Source organism: Giraffa tippelskirchi, chromosome 5 (assembly GCF_054371585.1).
Source record: "Giraffa tippelskirchi isolate mGirTip1 chromosome 5, T2T-mGirTip1v1.2.pri, whole genome shotgun sequence".
Classification (NCBI taxonomy): domain Eukaryota; kingdom Metazoa; phylum Chordata; class Mammalia; order Artiodactyla; family Giraffidae; genus Giraffa; species Giraffa tippelskirchi.
In genome coordinates, this window is record NC_137279.1 from 50,712,761 (window position 1) to 50,731,653 (window position 18,893).

Consider the following 18,893-nt stretch of genomic DNA (forward strand, 5'->3'; position numbering starts at 1 on the left):
GATAAAATTCTCCTACATTTTCCTAACAGCCTGAAAGTTTTGCCTTTCACAAGTCTTATAACTGATTTGTGGGATGAGGACAAATCCAATTTCTGTACCCTGCTCATAAGGATACATGATCGAACCGGCGTCTCCCACATTGCAGGCAGATGCTTTACCGTCTGAGCCATCAGGGAAGCCCATGTGATCATTACAACACCATTATTGAACACCCCCATCCTCTCCCTCACTGATCTGTAACAGCAAGTCTATCATCAGTCAAAATGTGTGTACAATTATTCATTCCTGGTTCTTTATTTTTATTTGTTTATCCTCATTTCTATATCACACTACTTTACTTACTATAGTTTTGATAGCTTTAAATTGTCTTTTTCCCAAATTTTCCCAAATTGTCTTTTTCCAAAGAAAGTGCTTACATATTCTTGGCCCTTTGATTTTCTATATACATTTTGCTGCACTCTCAATTAAATTTTGTAATTTTACTCATAAAGGTCAAATATATTTTTTATTGGAGTATAACTGTTTTACAATGTTGTGTTAGTTTCTGCTGTGTAACAAAGTAAATGAGCTACATCCTGCTAACACAAGAGACTTAAGAAATGCCAGTGAGATCGCTGGGAAGATTCTCCTGGAGGAGGGCAGGACAACCCACTCCAGTATTCATGCCTGGAGAATACTATGGACAGAGGAGCCTCGCAGGCTATAGTCCTTGGGGTCGCACAGAGTCAGACACGACTGAAGCGACTTAGCGCGCGCACGCACACACACACACACACACACACACACACACACACACACTTCCCTTTTGGGTCTCCTTCCCACCCCACAATCCTACCCCTCTAGGTCATCACAGAGCACCAAGCTGAGCTCCCTGTGCTATACAGCAGCTTCCCATTAGCTATCTATTTTATACATGGTAGTGTATACATGTCAATACTACTCTCCCAATTTGTCCCCTTCCTCCCATGTCCACATGTCCATTCTCTACATCTGTGTCTCTATTCTTGCCCTGCAAACAGGTACATCTGTACCATTTTTGTAGATTTCACATATAGGTGTTAATATATATTTGTTTTTCTCCCTCTGACTTATTTCACTTCATATGAAAGACTCTAGGTCCATCCACATAAACAAATGATCCATTTCATTTCTTTTTATGACTGAGTGATATTCCAATGTATATAAGTACCAAATCTTCTTTATCCATTCATCTGTTGATGGACATTTAGATTGTTTTTACGTCCTGGCTATTGTAAATAGCGCTGCAATGAACACTGAGGTACATGTGTCTTTTTGAATTATGGTTTCCTCAGGGTAAACGTCCAGTAGTGGGATTGTTGGGTCATATGGTAGTTCTATTTCTACTTTTTTAAGGAACCTCCATACTGTTCTCCATAGTGGCTATATCAATTTACATTCCCAGCAACAGAGCAAGACGATTCCCTTTTCTCCACACCCTCTCCAGCATTTATTGTCTGTAGATTTTTTGATGATGGCCATTCTGACTAGTGTGAGGTGATACCCCATTGTAGGTTTGATCTACATGTCTCTAATACTTACTGATGTTGAGTATCTTCTCATGCAAACACATCATTTTTTAAAAGAATTTTTTAGGTACCTTATTTTTGATTATTATTATGAATGATAGTTATGGTTTAATTATATTTTCAATCTATTGCTGGACAATAGAAAAGCAATACACTCACTTATAAATACTGATTTTAATCTAGCAGCCTTGCTAATAATAAATTCACTTATTAATTATAAAATTTTGTAAATTATTTTGTACTTTATTTGTAGACAATTTATGAATAACTGCAGTTTCTGATCTTTCAAACCTTATAGCTTTCTTTCTTTGTCTTTTTTCTTTTCCTTCCTTAGGACCTATAATAGAAGGCTGAATAGAAATGGCAACAAAGCAAGCATTCCTGTCACTCCTCTGAATTTAAAAGGAACGCTTTTAACACTTGATCATTCAAAATATGTTATTTGCTCTTGGTTTTTGGTAAATGCCCTTAATCAAGTGGTTTCCTAAGAGTTTTTATCATTAACAGATATTAAATTTTATCAAATCTTTCTCTTTCATCTTTTAATTGGTATTGATAGATTTTCTAACATTGAAACTTGCATTTCTGAAATAAACTACACAATTTGATCTTGATGTATCATCCATTAATATACACTACTTTAATTGGTAGGTTAATATTTTATTTAGGATTTTTTTGCATCTAAGGTCATGCATGAAACTTATTTGTAGAATCATACAAACTGCCCTCAAAAACTGAGTTAAGGGACTACTTTCTCTTTTTCTATTCTGTGGAATGAGTTGTATACAATTGGATTCACTCTTCTAGAAACTCAAGCTGTCAGTTTCTCTGGACCTGATGTGTGTGGTCTGTGGTGGTAGGAGAAAGAGCAATGGGAGTGGTGGTGATTCACTACTACTAATTCAACAATTTAAGTGGTAAAAAGAAAGTTCATCTTTCTATTATTTATTGAGACTATTTTATATATTTACATTTTTCTTAAAATTTTTATATTTTGTGTAAGCTTTCAACTTATTGCCACAAAATAGTTAATTTACTGCTATCTTTTTAACTGCAGATCTGTACTTAGCTCCCTTTTCTGATCTAGTTACAAAGCCACTGTATGACACTACTACATCATCACCCTACTCTCCCTAGATTTGTGTTTCAGGAGGCAGCACATAAAGAGAACACATCGTGAATGGTGCTTCCTGGGGTTGTGCAATGTCACAACCCCGTCTGTCTGTGACTTCTCTGTCTTTCTCCTGGTTGATCTGATCAAATGATTGCCAATTTTATTGACAACTGGTGCTTTTGCCGGTTTTTCTTTGATTATCTTTGATATCTATAATGTTAATTTCTGATAATCTTTATCTTCTTCCTTCTGCCTTCTTAGGATTTATTCTGTTCTACATTCTTACCCCTAACTACTTAAAGTAGATTGTTAACTCATTAATTTTTTAGCCCTTTTCATCTTTTAATACACAGTGTTATGACTATAAGTTTATCCCTAAACACACGATTTTTATATGTGTGACGTAGTTACTAATGCAGTATAAGCTCCCTTCCATTCTTCTTTTCTTCCTTCTATTACTATATTCAGTTCTAAGATTTTTTTCCTAATTTCCTTTAAAGGTCCTCCTTTCACCAACTAGTTATTTAGAAAAGTATTTGTTTTTTCAGATATTATGTTTCATTTCCAAATGGTTTCTAGTTAAACTCTTATAACTAAGTTCTAATGTAATTAAAGAGTATGCAATGTATATTGATAATTTGTTTAAACAAGGTTTATGGTCTTAAATGGCACAGCATTACAACTGTTCCATATACTCTGAAATAGAAGGTATAACTTTTATTTAATTTTTATCTGTTGTTATCCTTTTGCATTTTAGGATGCTTCCACACCGTGCATTTTTTTAAATTCAACTTGACATTTAAAAAGAAAAAGTTTAATCCATTTGCATTTATTGTGATTACAGACATTTTGGAGATTTATTTCTACCATCTTATTTTGTTGTCTATGGATCCCTTTTCTTGCTGTTTCTCTATATTTCATCTCTATTTTCTCATTTTTCTTTCAGGAAAATTTCTTCAACTTTACCTTTCAACTGTTCTCTTAAGTTTCACTTCTGCTATTATATAATTAAATTTTCAAAACTACTTTTTATGCAAATGCTCCATTTTTTATTCTCTAAATGTGAACTGTTTCTTCTGTCACTGTCCAATCATTTAATGATAGTTTTGTGGTGGTGGATGTTGAAGTTTTCTTCTCCCTGTATGATGTATTTCCTCCAAGCTTCTTTGATTTGTTTCGGTTTCTATCAAGCTATAAACAATCCTCAAATGATCATAGTTTGCTGGTTGTATATGAGTCACCACTAAAATAACAATGACACAACTCTTCATGCACTGGTGTTTTTCAACTGGTAGATTTGACTTTGGGGCAATCTGGGAATTTTGTTAGGTATTTCCTACTGTCATTATCTGTACATCTTTCCTTTTGGCTGGTCAATTTCCCAGAGAGTAATCTCCTTAGCTTTTAGCTGTGAGCTTTCTCAAAGTCAAACAAAAGAAGAAAACTAAAGATCTCTTTGATTTGAATACATTAATCTACTTTCAGCTGTTCTCAGATTTATTCTGAGAATAAAGAAAGAAATAATCTTTCGGCTGTGAGAGGTGAAGTGAAGTGAAGTGAAGTGAAGTCGCTCAGTCGTGTCTGACTCTTCGCAACCCCATGGACTGCAGCCTACCAGGCTCCTCCGTCCATGGGATTTTCCAGGCAAGAGTACTGGAGTGGGTTGCCACTGCCTTCTCCATGAGAGGTGAAGAAGAAGATACATATTCTGATTGCTTCTTATACAAACTTTCAATACTGTTTTCAGTCTCAGCTGCTCTGCACTTTCAGAGGTATATAATATCCTTAATTCTTGAGTTTGTGGGACTGGAGGGAGTAGTGACAGAAGGGAGGAGATGGGGGAGGATGAATCAGCCTGTTTCTGGGCTACACCAACTGACACCTTAGGTTTATAATTTCTGCTCTGCTAAATTAATGATAACTTATCCATCTATTTTCAAGCTTTCAAAATTTCACTGGTACTCCCACTTGCTTGCATCTCATCTCGAATTCTCTTATTTTTTACTATCATTTTAACAGGATTTTAGGAAGGAGAGCCATAAAAGCATGGGTTCCAAATCCATCAGGTTTAAATACAACTCAGAAATACTTTCAACTTTTCTTCTCCATTATTTTTTTCTGAGTGTATGCTGATACACTCTGCTGCTGCTGCTGCTAAGTCGCTTCAGTCATGTCCGACTCTGTGCGACCCCATAGACGGCAGCCCACCAGGCTGAGAAATGTGAAAAAACAGAAAAACACATGAATCTCCAACCTTTTCCTCATCTGCTCTCTGCTGCCCTCTTCTGCTCTGAGCTGTCGTTTTCTATCCACAGTCCTTATCTAGAACCACCCACCTTTTGCCTTCCTGAGATTTCTCAGTTGTTGATTAGTTTCTCATACCCATCAACTTCTTTCACACTTTTTGGCATACCCAAAGTTGGTCTGGGAGAAGGAGTCAGCATCCAGTGTTAAGTTGTCTACCTTGTCAGAAAGGACTTCCTAAGAAACCAAGGTTTTCTACAAGCCACAACCCTCATTCAATTCTCATGTGATACGTTATATTTTCCATTGTCAGAATGGCTTACCACTAGCCAGATATGTTTGAGATTCTAATTTCATTATATCTTATTTTACCTTGGTTTTGAGTTTCCTTTATCCTTGTTCCTGTCTTTATTTACCAGTGTCAAATCATTGGGTCTGAATGTCTCCATATTTTTTTCTGAACAAAACTATGAAGTGATGACCTGAAAAGATACATTCACATTATTTTTAAAATATAAAAAATTATTTCACAGCTATTACTACTGATTCTCTAAACTACATATATATACATACATATAGATATATGTATATATATAGTTTCCAACTTTCCACTAGGCTTATTAATTTAATACTGTCATTACCTTCAAGCGTTTCTTGTGTATAATATAATTTTCAGAGCCTTCACAATGCTAGCTATCTTTCTCAGGGCAGTCTATATTGTTTAACTTCCTCTCTACGACAATTTTGTCCTTCTTACATTGATGGGTTATATATATACAATTCTAATTGACCTTAAATTCTATACTAAATATAATAAGTTTTAACATCATCTCCCCAAGAATAAATCATCAGAAAGAACTCAGGGAAGTCAACAGAACTGGTAGCCTAAGACACTGAACTCATTTCACCATTCACTAAGTGTAAGGCCACATTCATGTACTACCAGAATTCCTCAGATAGAATAGAAGAGAACAAATGCAAGTGGGTTTTGAAATATGCAAGAGAGAGAGTCTCTTTCTGATTACTGACGGAAATTTAACAAGATACAGAAAATCTCAAAATAAAGTAAATTTAGCATGGAAGTAAATTCTAACTAAACAATTTAAGCCAAGAATAATTTTCTTAGCTTTTAGCTGTGAGTTTTTTCAGTCATTTAAATACATTAAGAAATATATGGAGGTTCCCAGGTTCAATGCATGAGACAGAGTGCTCAGGGCTGGTGCACTGGGATGACCCTGAGGGATGGGATAGGGAGGGAGGTAGAAGAGGGGCTCAGGATGGGGAACACATGTATACCCATGGCTGATTCATGTCAATGTATGGCAAAAACCACTACAATATTTTTAAGTAATTAGCCTCCAATTAAAATAAATTAATTAATTTTAAAAAAACTAAAAAGAGAGTTACCACATGACCCAGCCACTCCACTCCTGGGCATGTATCTGGAGAAAAACATGGTTCAAAAGGATATACGCACCTCGATGTTCACTGAAGCACTATTCACAATAGCCAAGATATGGAAACAACTTAAATGTCCATCAACAGATGAATGGATAAAGATGTGGCACATATGTACAATGGGATGCTACTCAGCCATAATAAAGAATGAACTAATCCCCTTTACAGCAATATGGCTGGACTGGAAATTATCATACTAAGTGCAGCAAGTCAGAAAGAGAAAGACAAATACGATTATCATTGTATGTGAAAACTAAAATATGGCACAAATGAATTTATTTGAAAAACAGAAAGAAACTCACAGACATGGAGAAGATTTGTGGTTACCAAGGGGGAGGAGAGTGGGAGAGGGATGGACTGGAAGTTTGGGGTTAGGAGATGCAAACTATTATATACAGAATAAAAAACATCCTACTGTATAGCACAGGGGGCTATATTCAATATTCTGGGATAAACTATAATGCAAAGAATATAAAAAGGAATGTACAGATGTGTATAACTGAGTCACTTCACTGTATAGCAGAAATTAACAAAATACTGTAAATCAACTATATTTCAATAAAAGTAAAATTTTTAAAAAATATGGTACTGACACAGTACCATAATAACAGTAAATAACATAATAACATAAAAATAACATAATAACATAAAAACAGTAACTAACACAGTAACTAATATTAATTTCCACTCCATCCATATTGCAGATCAATCGAACAGGAGAGAGAGCCCAAATATGAACTCACACACATATAGTCAATCTATGACAAAGGCTTCTCTAGTAGCTCAGCTGGTAAAGAATCTTCCTGCAATGCAGGAGACCCCGGTTCAATTCCTGAGTCAGGCAGATCCCCTGGAGAAGGGATAGGCTACCCACTCCAGTATTCTTGGGCTTCCCTGGTGGCTCAGCTGGTAAAGAATCTGTCTGCAACGCAGGAGACCTGGGTTTAATCCCTAGGTTGGGAAGATTCCCTGGAGAAGGGAAAGGCTACCCACTCCAGTATTCTTGGGCTTCCCTGGTGGCTCAGCTGGTAAAGAATCTGCCTGCAATGCAGGAGACCTGGGTTTAATCCCTAGGTTGGGAAGATCCCCTGGAGAAGGGAAAGGCTACCCACTCCAGTATTCTGGCCTGGAGAATTCCATGGACTGTATAGTCCATGGGGTCGCAAAGAGTCAACAAATCTATGACAAAGGAGGCAAGAACATACAATGGAGAAAAAGACAGTCTCTTCAATAAGTGGTACTACAAAAACTGGACAGCCACGTGTAAAAGAATGAAATCAGAACATTCTTTAACACCATATACAAAAATAAACTCAAAATGGATTAAAGATCAAAATGTTAAGAGCAGATACTATAAAACTCCTAGAGGAAAACACAGGCAGAACACTCTTTGACATAAAACATAGCAATATGTTTTTGGATCCTTGTCCTACAGCAAAGGAAATAAATGCAAAAGTAAACAAATGGGACCTAATTAAAACTTAAAAGCTTTTGTGTAGTAAAGGAAATCACTGACAAAATGAAAGGACAGCCTACTGAATGGGAGAAAATACTTGCCAATGATATGACCAATAATGGGTTAATATCCAAAATACATAAACAGCTAACTCAACTCAATATAAAAAATCTGGTTTAAAAATGGACAGAAGATATGAATAGACACTCTTCCAAAGAAGACACACAGATGGCCAACAGGCACATGAAAATATGCTCAACATCATTAATCAAACAGAGGAATGCAAATCAAACCACACTGAGATATCACCTCAAACCTGTCATAATAGCTATCATAGAAAAGAACACAAATAACAAATGTTGGCAAGGATAAAGAGAAAAGAGAACCTTCCAACACTGTTGGCAGGAAGTGTAAATTGGTATAGATACTGTGGAAAACAATACAGAAGCTTTTAAAAAAACTAAAAATAGAACCACCATCGTTCAGTTCAGTCGCTCAGTCGTGTCCAACTCTTTGCTACCCCATGGACTGCAGCATGCCAGGCTTCCCTGTCCATCACCAACTCCCAGAGCTTACTGAAACTCATGTCCATCCAGTTGGTGATGCCGTCCAACTATCTCATCCTCTGTCATCCTCCACCCAAAAAAACTGTTAGAGTTAATAAACAAATTCAGTAAAGTTGTAGGAATCAAAATCAACATTCCAAAATCAATTTCATTTCTATATACTAACAATGAACTACCTAAAAAAGAAATTAAGAAATCAATCACACTTACAATAACACCAAAAAAGATAAATTCTGAAGAACAAATTTAACCAAGGAAATTAAAAGACCTGTACACTGAAAACTGTAAGACACTGATGAAAGAAACTGAAGAAAAACACAAAATTAATGGAAAGTTAGCTCATGTTCACAGATTACAGTAGCTAATATTAAAATGTCTATACTTCCCAAAACAATCAACAGATCTAATGCTACCCCTATCAAAATTCCAATGGTATTTTTCATAAAAACAGGAAAAAAAAATGCTTTTCTTGGAACCATGAGAGACCCTCAATAATCAAAGCCATTTTTGGAAAAAAAAGAATAAAGCTATAGGTATCACACTTTCTGACTTCAAGGTATATTACAGGAATCTGCAAGGGTTTCAGGCAGTCCTGTGTCAGGAACCAGGGGCAGAGGCCAATGTGTTTCTTATTGTTTCACAATAGTCTATTGCTGGCTGGCTTTGAAGATGGAAATATTAGTTCAGTTAGAATTAATAAACAAATTCAGTAAAGTTGTAGGGTACAAAATCAATAGGAATTTGGCCAAGATGGCAGAGAAGGAGACCCTGAACTCACCTCCTCCTATGGGCACACAAAAATTACAAACAGAGCAATTATTGATGAGAAAGACTGGAATCTAGCAGAAAATACCTTTATCTTTAGTTGTGACTAAAGATGAAAAAAAAGGAAGGGCAGAGACAGGGTACAGTTAAGCCTCAGACCCCTAGTGAGCAACTCACAAATTACAAATACAGAGAAGTGAGGGGTCCAAGCCCCACATCAACCTCCCCAGTCCAGGGGTCCTGCATCAGGAACATGAGTCCCCAGAACATATGGCTTTGAAAGTCAGCAGAATTTACTTTCAGGACACCCAGAGGGCTGAGTGAAACAGGAACTTCACTCTTAACGGGTGCACATAAAATCTCACATGCTCTGGGACCCACGGCAAAAGTAGTAAGTTGAAAGGAACCTGGGTCACACCTTATCTGATGATTCTGGAGAGCATTACAGAGAGGCAGGAGGTAACTGGAGCTCATCCTGGGGACACAGACACTGGGAGCAGTCATTTTAGGGAACTTGTTCTACCATGAGGACAAGGACACTAGCAAGCACCATTTTGGAATTTCTCTCTAGCATATTAGTGCCAGAACTCACCCCCACCCACCTACCTGTCAGCACCAGTACTGGGACACCTCAGGCCAAGTAACTAGCCCAAGTGGGAACAAAGAAAGCCCCACCAACCAGTAGGCTGGCTGCTATAGGGGTGCTGAACCCACAGCTGCCCCAGGACAAGACCCTCTTCACCAGAGACCACGGAACCCAGCTCCCACACTCACCAGTAGGCCAGCACCAGCCCCAGGACCTTCTGGGCCCTGTCCTCTCTCACCAGTGGGCCAACACATCAACTTCTGTACTCCCAGGGCCCTATAGCCAGAGACTCCAAATTCCAGCACTGCCCACCAGAGGGCAGCCAGCCCCAAGGCCAGTCGACATACACCAGTAAACCAGCACTAGCTCTGAGACCTCCCGGGCCTCAGCTCCACCTAAGGTAGGCCTAAATACCAGCTCCAGGAACCCTGGACCCTGTAGCCATAGACCTCAAGTTCTAGCACTGCCCATCAGAGGGCCAGCACTAGTCCTGGAACCAGCCTCACATGCCAGTTGGCTAGCATCTGCTCCAGGACCACTGCAGTTTCACAGCCTGCCACGTCAGGACCTAGACTACCCTGCCAGCAGGCTAATCCCAGCCCTAAGCCACCTTGGGCCCCTCAGGCAGCAGCCTTGGGATCGACCCCATACATCAGCAGATTGACACAAGCTTCAGGACACCCTGGATCCCTCAGCCAGCTGTGTCAGGAGCGAAATAACTCCTCAGCCAGCTGTGTCAGGAGTAGAAATAACTGAAAAGGAACAGAAAAAAAAAAAAGAAAAGATCACAATTTAAGAGTCCTCTAGGCTTCCCTGGTAGCTCAGCTGGTAAAGAATCTGCCTGCAACGCGGGAGACCTGGATTCAATAAATCCCTGGGCTGGGAAGATCCTCTGGGGAAGGAAACGGCTACCCACTCCAGTATTGTGGCTGGGAGAATTCCATGGACAGAGGAGACTGGCAGGCTACAGTCCATGGGGTCGCAAAGAGCTGGACACAACTGAGCTACTTTCACTTTCACTGGGACATCAAACATACTAACATTCACATTATAGAGATCCCAGAAGGAGAAGAGAGAAGGAAGACATAGTAGCTGAAAACTTTCCTACCTTCGGAAAGTGCTTCCAGGTCGAGGAAGCACAGTCCCAAACAGTATCAACACAGAGAGGACCAATCAAGACACATGTAATTAAAATAGTAAAAATTAAAGAGACTACTAAAAGCAGCAAGACAAAAGCAACAAGTTATGTACAAGGCTATAAGGCTCGTAGCTAACTTCCGGCAGAAACTCTGCAGGCCAGAAGAGAGTGGCATGATATATTTAAAGTGATAAAAGGGGGAAAATAGGAATAATCTATTCAGTAAGGCTTTCATTCAGATTTGATGGAAAGATTATGAGTTTTACACACAAGCAAAAGCTAAAAGAGGTCATCACTACCAAACTAGCTTTACAAGAGGTGTTAAAGGGATTTCTCTAAGTGAAAAAGAATAGACCACAACTAAAAACTTGAAAATGACAAAAAAAAAAAATCAAAAAAAAGTCAAATCAGTGGGAAAAACTGATCTGGAAAAAAAGGATCACATGGGAATAAAAAGAAACTGAACATTTTCTCATTCACACCAAATATACAAACAAAACAAAATAAAAATTTAACTCCAGTGTAATTAAGAACTTAAATATCAAAATTAAAACTTTAAAATATATTTAATATTTCTCTGATTGGGGAAAAGGAAAGATTTTTAAACAAGAGTGTATATAAAAGTCTATAAACTAAACTGTATTAAAATAAAGAATTTTTGATAAATCTCACTTTTAATAAAGTAAAGGCAAGCTGTATACTGTGAAATGATATCTGCAAAATATATGTGGTACATAGTCTCCAAAGATAACCACAATTCCTACACGCACGTCTATTTATCACAAAGTGGAGTCTATTTCTCCTTATCTTGAGGCAGAGTTTGTCTTAGTGATTTCTTCTGACCAACAGAAAGCTGTTAAAATAACTTTATGCCAGTTTCAGGCCTAGCCCTTAAGAGTCCTGCCAGCTTCCCCTCTCCCTCTTGAAGCAAAGAACTGGGAGAAATCCAACTACCCTGCCGAGACAACGCATGCTCCAAGTCATCAGCCACACAGAAAAGTTCTGAACTACCAGACATGAGTGAAGACCTTTTGAACCTTCCAGCTTCACCCAGCCATCAAATAAATATAGTCAGATGAGTGACTCTGGGCCATATGAAGCTACAAAAACACCCCTCTCAGCCTAGAGCCTAGAGAAATAATAAATCATTCTTGATTTAAGCCACTGAATTTTAGAGTGATTTGTTAAACAGCAATAAACAACTGAAGTGACATCTAACATATATATCATAAAAAATTAGTCTCAAGAACAAAAAAGAACTACACTAAAAAAAACCGACTAAAACAATTACACAGGCAAATGATATGTACAGGCATTTCACAGAAGAAGAAATAAACAGAAGAAGTGATGTTCAATGTCATTGGTAATCAGGATCATGCAAATTAAGATCGTAAGTATAAGTCAACATTTCTGTAATTCAACTGGCAAAAGAAGTTTGACAACATCAAGCAGAGAGGATGGACATTTGTAATATCTCTTAGATTGCTGGTAGGAGTATATAACCACTCCAGAAAAGTTTGGCATCTTCTTTAAAACTGAACATTACCCTATATCTCAGCAATTACACCCTAATATACCTACAATGGGCTGGCTCCCCAAGTGGCGCTAGTGGTAAAGAACCCGCCTGCCAATGCAGGAGACATAAGAAATGGGTTCAATCCTTGGCTCGGGAAGATCCCCTGAAAGAGAGCATGGCAACCCTCTCAAGTATTCTTGCCTGGAGAATCCCATGGATAGAGGAGCCTGGAGGACTACAGTCCATAGTGTCACAAGGAGTAGAGCATGACTGAAGCAACTTTAGCACACACACACATACCTACAATGGACACAAGTTTGAGCAAAAATTCGGGAGATAGGGAAGGATAAGTAAGCATGGCATGGGGTTGCAAAGAGTCAGACATGATGAAATGCTTGGCATGTATGCATACCTACATACACACACACACACAAAAAAAAACTTTTTCACATGTGCAATAGAAGACATGTACAAGATCTTCCCCAGTAGCCTTGAGCATAATTATCTAAAAGCTGGAAACAACACTAAAAGCCCATCACTAAGAGAATAAACAAAGTATGATCTAATAACACAATGAAATATTACACTACAGTAAAAATAAAACAATTAACCTTGGTAAAATATCATTGGTAAGAGGAATTATTAGAAAACTCATTCATAATATTATTCTTTTTTGTAAACTTCAAAAACAGTTAAGCTAAGAAATATACTGTAGATACACATGTGTGATTTTAAAAGCTTCTAATACTTCAAGATAATATTAAAAGAACTAAATCAGGGATGAAGGAGACCTAAGGACCTCCATAGTCACTGCCCTTGCTGAACTCTTGCTGAACACTCTAAAATAAAACTGCTGAACAGTTGCTGAGTTGCTGAAATATGCTAAGAACTGGACTTCTCTCGACTAAAGAAAATATACCTTTCCCTAGTAACATATGAGATGTGCTTGATAAGCCGACTGCATATATGTAACAAATGTTCCTCCAATTCAAACTGTTGATAATTCGTTTAAACCTGCAAGAACTTCCTGTTTCTCCCTCCATAAAAACTCTGCCCATTTTCCTCCAGTGGGACACTGTTCTGGCTTCCTCCAAAACTGTGGTTCCTCAATTGCAATTCTAAGACCCCCATTAATAAATTTTTGGCCTCTTTATAGTTTGTGGTCCTTCCAGTTGACAGTAATAAACACAAAATTCTTGAGGCGTTATTGAAGGCAGAGAGAGAAAATAATGGAAAAATTTGAAGATAAATGTTGCTAATAACCTACTTCTTGTCTTATGCAGTGAATTTGCAGGTATCTACTTTATAACTTGAACATACAATTTATTAATTTTTAAATACCCGTGAAATGATCAGTGACGACAGGATGCCATCAATACAGTACAATACAATACAATCTGGTGCATATGAAAATCCTACCCATTCTGTTAAAAAAAAAAAAAGAAGCCAAAAGTGTACCATTTATGGGTTTGTTAGAAAAGTGACCAGCAGACAATAGGTTAATGTCTTAAAAATGCTGAAACAAAAACAATTGCCCATCAAGAAGTTTATATTGTTCAATATGCAAAAAGATTGAGATTATCACCTACAGACCCTCACTTAACAGAATAATTAAGGATGTACTTCAGCACAAAGAAAAGAGACATAGAGATAAGACTTATACAAGGTGGCAGAATGAACAATGGCCTCCCCAAAGATGTCCACATCCTAACCACCCAGAACCCATGAATAAGTTGACTTTGCAGATGTAATTAAACTAAAATCTCAAAATAGGGAGATTATTCTGGATTATCCAGTGGGTTCAACATAATCACAAGGAACCACATAAGAGGGAGACAGGAAGATCAAAGGCAGAGAAAGATGTGAGAATGGAAGCCGAGGTCAGAGAAGAGAAGATACCATGCTGCAGGCTTTAAAGATAAGAGAAGGGACTACAAGCCAAGGAATGTAGGCAACCTCTGAAGGGCAGAACAGCTAAGGAAATAGATTCTACCTGAGAGCCTCCAAAAAGGAACACTGAACACATTTTACACATTTTAAACTTCTGATCTCCAGAACTGTAAAATAATACATTTGTGTTGCTCCAAGCCACTAAATTTGTGGTAATTCCAATTAACAATGGGAGACAAAGACATAGTTACATATATCTACTTATTCAATCCTCACAAAGTCTCTTTGAGTTAGGCACTAGTCTTAAACCTACTTAACACGAGTAAACTGGTATTACACTCACTTGACATAAAGAAATCAATGCACAAAATAAGGGGTGGACCTGGATACAAATCCAGGATCCACACCTTTAACCACCATAAAAGTGGTCTTTTAAATGAAAGAACATTGTATCAGAAAAGATTACTGAAAAAACCATTTAAAAAATATGTATTATGTCAGTAAATATAATGAAAGATTACATTTTAAAACTTAAAATTAAAATACTGAAACAATAGCAGGGTTGGGTGAGAAGTTCAATGAGTATTCTACCTTAAGATCCTGGTTATTAAAAAAACACAACAGATTATTGTTATAGTCAATAGAAACAAATATTTAAAAAATGATTGACTTTGTCAGAAAAATTTACGGACAAATATGTAGTAAGGTAACACACTAAAATAACATAAACATAATCTATGGAGCCTAAACAGAGCTGGAAAAATAAACAACACATAGAATGACTGACAGACAGACAGACAGGAGGGGTATAGATGATTCAGAAAATTTCAGCAGCAGACAGGGAAGTGTGATATACAAAAAACACGAAAGAGAAGTAAATCTGGCCTTGTTTCTTCAGTAATCACAATAATAAAAGTAGATTCATTCCATTTATTTAAGGACAGATTGAACAATCAAACTAGACGATGTAGCTATAAATGTTGCTTATAAAACACATCCATAAAGCAAAAGCATACCAAAAAGTTCAAAATAAAGAAATGGATGTTGGTAAATAAGGAAAATGATGCAGTTGCTATGGAAAACTGTCATGGTACTTCAAGAAATTAAACACAGAATTACCATATTATCCAACAATTCCACTTCTAGGTAAATACCAAAAGAATCAAAGGCAGTGATTCAAATAGATATTTGTACACCAATGTTCAGAGCAGCATTATTCATAAAAGCCAAAAGGTAAAAACAACCCAAATGTCCATTAACAGATGAATGGCTAAATAAAGTATGTATATACATACAATGAAATTATTCAGTCTTAAAAAATGACACAGACCACAGAATATCAAAAATGATATCCTGACACACACCACAGCACTTCTAGGATGAACCTAGAAGCCATCATGCTAAGTAAATAATTCAAACACAAAGGACAAAAACCTGTACAATTCCACTTGAATGAAGTTTCTAGAATAGTCAAATTCAAGAAGACAGAGTAGTATCCTGGCTATCAGGAGATAGAGAGAAGCAGTAATGAAGAGTTAGCATTAAATAAGTATAGAATTTCAGTTGCAGATGATGAAAGTTGCAAAGATGGACTGTGGTAATAGTCACACAACAATTTAATGCCACTGAAATATACATTTAGACATATTATGTCTCATGCATATTTTACGACAATAAAGAAACAAACAGAAAATACTATACCATGCCGATGGTAATCAAAACAACACTGATTTAACAATATTCTATCAGACAAAATAGAATTTAAAGGAAAAGCATTAATAAGGAGAAATGGAGACTCAACATAATAATAGAAGGGACAACCCATCAAAGAGCTATAATACTTACAATTACAGGAAACTTGACATTTCACAAAAACATGGTGAGATATTTCAACCTATCTCAATGATCTATAGATCAAATGAGCAAAAAAAAGATTTGACCCTCCCAATGAACAGTCTTGGGCTACAGTATATAGGGTCACAAAAGAGTCAGACATGACTTGGCAACTAAACAAAAACAACGATAGAGGGAACCCTGAACCTAATAAAGAATTTACTTTCCTTTCAAATCACATAAAATACTTCTAAAAATTGATGACATGCTAGGTAACAAAAGACTTAATACATTTCAAAGATACAATATTATGCAGACTACATTTTCTAACATAAAGCAAATAAATAAGTCAAAAATAAAAACAGATTTTTAAAAAACTGTCTAGTTTGGAGACTTGAAATAGCACTCCTAAATAAACCATATATTAAAAACAAAATAAAAATGGAAATTACTCTCTAGTTAGAAGCATTCAGAAAATAAAATATCACATATTCAAAGTTCGTGGATGCAGTTTTAGCAGCTCTTAGAAATTAAAAATAAGAAGGGCATTAAATTAATTTAGTACTTTAAAGATCGCAAGTAAATAAAGGATTCAATAAAGAAGCTAGAAACTGAACAAGCTTAAAGGCAGGGAAATTAATATAACAGAAAACAATCAAGAACAATAAAATTAAAAGTTGATGAAGGAAAAACAGAAAAGTACACAAAAGGCTCTCATTTATCCCCAAAAAGTAACAGACACGAGGCTGAAAGTGTTTCATAGGTGAGGTTTATCAAACAAGCAAAGAACAGAAAATCCTTATAATATACAAACTTCACAAGTAAAGAAGGAAAGCCACTGAACTCATTCCTTGAAACTTAAAGAGCAATGATTCCCAAACCACACAAGAACTGTATACTGCACCAAAAAATTATATAGACAATAACACTTATGAATATAAGTGCAAATATCCTAAATAAAACATTAACAAATCAAATCCAACAATGTCTGCCTATGTACACATATGATACATACACATGTACTGATACATATCTTAGTGGAGTTGATTGCATGAATGCAGGTACATCTATGAATGTTATTAATGTAATAAAATACATTAATTCTTTGAAGAGTCTGCTTACCCACATAAAATCACACACATATTCATCTATATTCGTGTCACGTGTACACACCTATTTGTAAGTATACATTACTCAATAAATGGCGGCAAATTTTTTAAGAGTTCATTACTCACTTATCGGGGATATAAACACCAAGCTCGCATTGAGGTAGGAATAGAAGAGAGCTCACTCAGCCTGATAAACGGAAACCAACAAGCCCTGCGCCAGGAAGACAAGCTCCTCGAGGGCAAGGGACAGTTGTCTGACTGGCGCCTGGCGCAGGGCGGTGCACAACGACTGCTGCGGCGTGAAAACTGCGTGGTACTCAGAGCAGGAGCTGGGAACGTTGAGGCCTTCCGTTTCCAGGCAGCCCCGCAAACCAACGCTCACCGGCCCCCAGAGGCCCCTCGTCCCAGCCGTTATGGAACGCGGTCCCCGAGGCCCTTACCCGCTGCTCTGTGGCCCAGTAGCCGCCTGGGCCCATTTTAGGGCTGAATGGTGTAGGTTCGGCCCGCACACGCTGGAAAGGAAAGCGCCAGGCGAGGATACCCTTGAAGAACCGAGGAGGACCGCCTGGAGACCCACCTGCAAACCCCAGGGCCACATGCCTAGCGGTTTCAGGGGCGGGGTCCCAAGGCCCGCGCAATGGATGCTGGGGGCATGGGGCAGGATCAGGGCACAAACTGAACCGGTCGATGAAGTGGCCAGCTCCTTCCAGGTTCCCACGCTAGCGATGTCACAGCCGCAAAGGGCATCACGACACTGACCGTGCAGGAAGAGGGTGTTAGCAGAAACGTGCACTAAAAGCAGATCTGATATTTTGCACAAGTTAAAGACCCTAGTCTAACATGTCGACCGCTTGCCCAAGAAAAACCGGAGACATTGCAGAATGCGCCCCTCTGGGATGTTTGAAAGGAATGGCTTTTTAATATTTTCAAAACGTTTATGATGTGAACATATTAATATTTAATAAGTTTATTAAGTAATAAGTTTATTGAATTAATAAACTTAGTTTATTAAATTAATAAGTTCGTGTGGGCATAAACTTAGCATTTAAAAACCTCAGTTATTAGTAAAAGGTTATATATGGGAACATAATATGAGTGTAAGAGTGTGTGGACTGAAAATAATGCCCAAACTGAGAGCTGTGAGTTAAGTTTTGTTGGAGTGGGGGTGCTTATGAGGACTGTAGTCCAGGACACAGCCTCTCAGATGGCTCTGAGGAACCGCTTGCCAGAGGTGGGAGTCTGGCAGAGGTCAGTATATATGTGATTTTGATGAAGGGGAATACGTGTAGTCATGCATACATTTCGGCAGAGGCTTGCTGCTAGTGGGGAGAAGGTTGCTGATAGTCACAAGGAGCAGATGTCTCTGTTAGTGATTTTAGTGCTCTTCTAGATGTGAGAAGATATAAAAAAAATTAGGCTCATGAAGTCTTCTGAAAAGATCTAACTACCTGAGGGCTTGTTCTACCAAATTTCCCTAGAGCACATTCCTGATCTCTGTCTGGAACTCCTTTCAGGGTGTGTTGAAGGTCAGCGACTGCAGTGGCTAGGGACTTCACTCTTATAGAACTGAGTGGTGAGCTACATTGTTTAGTTGGCAAGCTAAAGGAATCCTAAGAAATAGTTGAATTGTGTGTTTATGTGTCTATGTAAAAATGCCTCATTTCTTTTTAA

General features: G+C 37.6%; 1 protein-coding gene and 1 long non-coding RNA gene across 2 annotated transcripts in view; one reads left to right on the plus strand and one right to left on the minus strand.

Annotated features, from left to right (window-relative positions):
* DNAH14 (dynein axonemal heavy chain 14) overlaps positions 1 to 17,541 on the minus strand; it is a 377,211-nt gene extending 359,670 nt beyond the window's left edge. Inside the window, exons 1-2 of the mRNA XM_081491559.1 lie at positions 17,349 to 17,541; positions 5,278 to 5,387 (exon numbers count right to left, since the gene is read on the minus strand). Of these exons, the coding sequence (XP_081347685.1) occupies positions 5,278 to 5,354 (77 nt within the window). The 5' untranslated portion in view covers positions 5,355 to 5,387; positions 17,349 to 17,541. The remainder of the gene's footprint in view (positions 1 to 5,277; positions 5,388 to 17,348) is intronic.
* A 141-nt stretch (positions 17,542 to 17,682) lies between these two features.
* Positions 17,683 to 18,893, plus strand: part of LOC145506585 (uncharacterized) — a 29,342-nt gene continuing 28,131 nt past the window's right edge. The window contains exon 1 of the long non-coding RNA XR_014054052.1: positions 17,683 to 18,134. This is a non-coding gene — a long non-coding RNA (uncharacterized LOC145506585). The remainder of the gene's footprint in view (positions 18,135 to 18,893) is intronic.